Source organism: Aotus nancymaae, unplaced genomic scaffold (assembly GCF_030222135.1).
Source record: "Aotus nancymaae isolate 86718 unplaced genomic scaffold, 86718_ANA_hifiasm-v0.15.2.pri h1tg000027l, whole genome shotgun sequence".
In the NCBI taxonomy this organism is placed as follows: Eukaryota; Metazoa; Chordata; class Mammalia; order Primates; family Aotidae; genus Aotus; species Aotus nancymaae.
The window spans coordinates 1,961,418-1,966,410 of record NW_026988440.1 but is presented as its reverse complement, the minus strand read 5'-3'; the positions used below and the strand labels follow the sequence as shown (position 1 = coordinate 1,966,410).

The 4,993-nt window shown below is 52.5% G+C and overlaps 1 protein-coding gene across 1 annotated transcript; it reads right to left on the bottom strand.

The window, feature by feature from the left end:
* Positions 1-1,676: 1,676 nt before the first annotated feature.
* On the bottom strand, positions 1,677-2,794 carry SFTA2 (surfactant associated 2). The gene is made up of 3 exons (XM_012433912.2): positions 2,659-2,794; positions 2,332-2,420; positions 1,677-1,898 (listed from the first exon to the last, which is right to left on the bottom strand). Exons 1-3 carry the CDS (start codon positions 2,717-2,719, stop codon positions 1,812-1,814), a joined length of 237 nt encoding a protein of 78 aa, XP_012289335.2. The 5' UTR covers positions 2,720-2,794; the 3' UTR covers positions 1,677-1,811.
* Positions 2,795-4,993: the final 2,199 nt, after the last annotated feature.

Genomic DNA, 4,993 nt, shown 5'->3' with positions numbered 1-4,993 from the left:
CTCACTGCAACCTCCACCTCCTGGGTTCAAGCAGTTCTCCTGCCTCAGCCTCCTGAGTAGCTGGGACTACAGGTGCACACCACCATGCCCAGCTAATTTTTATTTATTTAGTAGAGATGCAGCTTCACCATGTTGGCCAGTATGGTCTCGATCTCCCGACCTTGTGATCCACCTGCCTCGGCCTCCGAAAGTGCTGGGATTACAGGCATGAGCCACTGCGTCTGGCCAAGATAATCTTGAGAAGGTGGTTGGGAGTGCCTGCCTCAGAAATCAGGATAAGGAGGACCCTGAACACCAGGGGACTAGGACTTATGTGTTGAGACCAGGTTTCCATCCTAACAGCAATGCCTACCATCCTGCCAACATCCTATAAGACAGGCTGTGGTACGTTCCTAAGTAGCTTACCCCTGTGATCCTCACAACAATCTGATTGTGCAAGTATAATGAGAAAAACTCAGAATTGTGTTAAAAAAAACACCAAAAAACAAAACAAAAGAAAAACTTTCCCCTAAACTGGGAGGGAGCTCAGAGGCCCAAAAGTGGCTCAGACAAGTCCAGCTTGGTGAGTAGATGAGTATTTTAGGACTTACATATGGGCACTCCTGGACGGCAGCAGGACAGCTTTAGAGATCTGTGCTGCCTCCCACCCCGAAGCTGCTTTCAAGCTTATTTTCTGACTCTTTGCCTACTGTGTGTGCGCGATGAGACTGTTTTCCTTGGTGGGTTCCCAGGTACTCTCCAGGATGTTTGGGTTCTCAGGGACACCTGCTCCTTGGCTGGGCACCATGACCTTGGCTCATCACCCAGCCTTCAGGAGTCAGGCAGCAGCAGCATACACCCTTAAGTAACCTGGAGGAAGACCTGTCACTGAAGCAGGTACCATCCTTGTCCCCATTTTGCGAGTGAAGAAATGGAGACTCCAAGAGGATAAGAAACATGCCCAGGATTCACGCGTGGCCAGTGTGGCCTCATGCTCATGTGGTCCAGCACGGGCTCAGCTTGCACCTGGCCACCACTTGCACTTCCCCACCACTTGGCGCCTGGCTGGCCATCCTCTTAAAAGCCGAACTCCTCATCTCTCACCTGAGTGCCCCCCACACCTCCCACCCTGATTACCTGTGTGGATCCTTGGGTCGGGGGGACCATATTCTGGGGGTGTTCTGCCTATATCTCTGTTTGGTTTTGAACCTCTCAGCCCCAAAGCTTAAGTAAAGGGAGATGAAATTAAAATCTTGCTTAAACCAAGACATCTGTCTGGTACTGACTTCTCCACTGCTGTTAGACCTCAGGAGAGTGACTTGCCCTCTCTGAGCTTCAATTTCCTTATCTGTAGAGTAGGATAATGATACCTTTGCCACATTCAAGACTGCTGCAATCATCAAAATAGGGAAGCAGGAGAAAAGCAGGACTTCAGTAAATGCTGCTTCTCTTTATTTCCAGGTGCTCTGAAGATCTCAACTCAGTGTGTGTTTGTGTGCATGCGTATATGTATGTGGTGTGTGAGTGTCCCCAAACAACTCCCCAGATACCTTCTAGGCCTGTGACACTGGTGTTGAGGAGGACAGCGTCCATCCCTGGAACCCTCTGCTCAGCAGGGGACAGTCAGAGACTTGAGCACCTAGCCCCCTCTTCCTGCCAGCTTTGTGCTCAGGGACCCACAGAGTCAAGCAAGTTACTGAATTCGGCATACTGAATTTTATTTATTGCCACTCAGCAGGGTGGGGGCCTGCTGAAAGACGGGGTCAGGGCCTGTCCCCCTGCACCCCTGGCCCAAAAGCCCAGGCCAAGAAGGACACAGGCTTCAATGGCTCTCATGTGTCGCAGATAACATGGTGTTGGGATCTTGCATGGTGGAGGGTGACGTTGGTCCCTGAAGGGAGATGGAGGAGGAGGCAAAGCTGGGAACAAAGGGTTAAAGGGCGAGATGTAAGATAGCTCTCTTGACCTGGCTGGGTGGCTCATGCCTGTAATCCCAGCACTTCGGAAGTCCAAGGCTGGCAGATCACGAGGTCAAGAGATCAAGACCATTCTGGTCAATGTGGTGAAACCCCGTCTCTATTAAAAATACAAAAATTGGCTGGGTGTGGTGGTGGCCCCTGTAGTCCCAGCTACTTGGGAGGCTGAGGCAGGAGAATTGCTTGAGCTCAGGAGGCAGAGGTTGCAGTGAGCTGAGATCATGCCACTGCACTCCAGCCTGGCGACAGACCGAGACTGTGTCAAAAAAAAAAAAAACCTCTCCACTCCCACCATGGAGGTGGCCAGACCCCAGCAGAGAGGCTCAAACTGACTCACAAACACACAGCCCCATCATTTCCCCTCCCAAAGAATTACCTTTTCAAGCAATTCCAGGAAGCTGGACTCATAGGAGGAATTTCTCAGAAAAGACTCCTTCAGCTTCAGTTGCAAAGTCATACCTGGCCCTGCAGATCCAGAAGTACCGCTTAGGACCCAGCCGTCAGAGGTGATTCCCCTGAGACCAGCACGGTCCTGCCCATGCTCCCTGCCACAGTTCCTCTTCCCCAACAGTGCCCCCCAAGAGCCTCTTGGAAGCTCAGGACTGGGGTGCCTCTGTCTCTTTCAGGGACCTTGGAGTCCCACTCCCTTTCTCTGGCCTCTTCTTGCCACAGGGACCCGGGAGTCCTGCCCTCTAGCCCTTACCTGTTCCATGTGAGCTACCAAGGAGGGTCCAGAGGAGGACAAGGGGCAGCCCAGACCCCATAGTGGCCACCGCGCTCCTGGGATGGAGGAGACACTGAAGTCCCCGTGGCCTCTCCTTATCAGGCCTGCTTTCCACACCCCACTCAAGCCTTAGCATAAGTGTCTGGGGGGAAATGGGAGGGGGAATGTGGTCAACTGGATTTTCCAGTTCTCCCAGCAAGAGAGGACCCAGGAGAGGACCATTCACTATGCTCTTGGGGAAAATAGAGGGAGGTCCCCTCTCCTCAGCTCTGTCTCCCACCCCTCCCTTGTGTCTCTAGGTTCGAGGGAGTGAGTGTTGGTCCCACAGAGAGGGAAATCGAGAGGGAAGCGGGGACCAGGGAGGCGTCCCTCCTGCTGGTGTCTGGGCCCCACCCATGCCTGGGCCTCCCAAGGCTCTTTAGATATTAATTATTAACTGCAGTTAATTTTCATCATTCTTGACACCGAAGGGCTCAGGAATGTGGGCCCAAAAGGGAGGGGATGGAGATTAAGCCAAGTGGATTAAGCCAAGTTTCTTCCCGAACCCAGGTGTTCCTGCTCCCTCAGCTTTTTTATTTTATTTTAAGACTAGTCAAGTGCAGTAATGAAAAGAGGAGAAAGCGCAGAACAGGAGTCGGGTCTATAATGGACTGCGAACACTGCTCCCCCGGGCTTGGTGGCTTTCTAGATGAGAAATCTGGTAACGGGAACTTCCATTGCTGAACATTCTGTTTTACTTGCTCTAACGCATCCTAGATTGTCAGGTGGAGACACGAGTTTCATCAGACATCCTCCCACCCCGGCCTTGTGCACCCACGGAAAAGGGACGCCCACCTACTCCCGGCTGAGACCCCCACAGGCAAGCGTTGGGACAGTCAAGCACAGGAGAGAGGGAGGCACTGACCCTCTTTATAAACTAGGAAAGTAAGGTACAGAGAGGGTCAGTGACCTGCTAAGGCCACCCAGTCAACCAGTAGCAGAGAGATTAGAACCCATCCCTCATGCCAGACACAGGGACGCACCAGCCACGAAACTCGATTGAACACACAAGGGCACAGGCCTGCATCTTCCTATCTGCCTCTTCCCTATGCAGCCTCACCACCTTCCCCGAAGCCAGTGGGACTGAGCACAGAGAGTGCTGCGCAGAGGCAGGGAGAGAGCCAAAAGCAAGACGGGGAAGCAGAGATAGGGCCTGGTCTGCACTGAAAATGTAAAGGCAGCCAGTGACTCCCGGACTTGCACAGGGGCACAGGAAGACCTTAGTGGGAGGAAAGCGTGGAGGAGAAGAGCAGGCGCAGGACGAGTGAGCAGGAGGTAGAATTTGGGAATACAGAGAGATCTTCCTCGGAGAAGAGTAGGAGCACCCCCTCACTTTCTTCTTCTTCTTCTTTTTTTTTTTTTTTTGAGACAGGGTCTCGCTCTGTCCCCCAGGCTGGAGTGCAGTGGTGTGATCTTGGCTCACTGCAACCTCTGCCTTCCAGGTTCAAGTGATTCTCTTGCCTCAGCCTCCCAAGTAGCTAGGACTATAGGCACGCACCACCACACCTGGCTAATTTTTGTATTTTTAGTAGAAATGGAGTTTCACCATGTTGGCCAGGCTGGTCTTGAACTCCTGACCTCAGGTGATTCACCTGCCTTGGCCTCCCAAAGTGTTGGGATTACAGGCATGAGCCACTGTGCTCAGCCCACCCCTACACTTTCTATAGGCATGTGCTAGGCTCATCACAAACTATTTCTTGATAGTTCATAACGACCTGTGAAGTAGGTATTAGATTTTAGAGGTGAAGAAATTAAGACTTAGGCCTCGTGACTTGCCAGAGGGCACACAGCTCAGCAGCGGTGGATTCCAGCGCAGTGGACTCAGCCCTGGTGTTGAGCTTCCGGGGATTCAGGGCTCTCTGGCTCCAGAGTCGGGTTCTGACCATATTTCACTGTCCCCAAACATGACACGTATCTTTCTTGGTGCCCCTTGTCTCCCCTTTCCCCTTCCCTGTCAAAGGAACAGAAAACTCTGTGAGTTGCAGTAATCTAGGTGACAGACGGCTCGGGTATTGACCTTCTCAGCCTACCCTTAGGTTTCCAGAAGGTCAGCTGCACAGTCCCAGACCCTCATGGTCTCCCTACAACCCCAGCTTCCAAATCCTGCTTCCCTGAGGGACTCGTACATCCTGACTTCGAAAGGTTGTACTTCTAGGAGCAAGAAACGACCTTGGGATAGGATACTTGGGTCTTCCCTTTTAAGGGAGGGTCTGGGCTGTGGATTGACTCAGACCTGGGGGACAGATCCCTAGTCTGGGAAGAGCCCAAGGGCCAG

What these genes read in the sequence shown, in the direction of transcription:
- SFTA2 (XM_012433912.2), bottom strand. Translation starts at nt 2,719, where the DNA reads ATGGGGTCTGGGCTGCCCCTTGTCCTCCTCTGGACCCTCCTTGGTAGC. An exon ending in TGGTAGCTCACATGGAACAG is followed by an intron (nt 2,421 to 2,658) that starts GTAAGGGCTAGA and finishes CTGGATCTGCAG; the next exon opens with GGCCAGGTATGACTTTGCAA. An exon ending in TCCTGGAATTGCTTGAAAAG is followed by an intron (nt 1,899 to 2,331) that starts GTAATTCTTTGG and finishes CTTTGTTCCCAG; the next exon opens with CTTTGCCTCCTCCTCCATCT.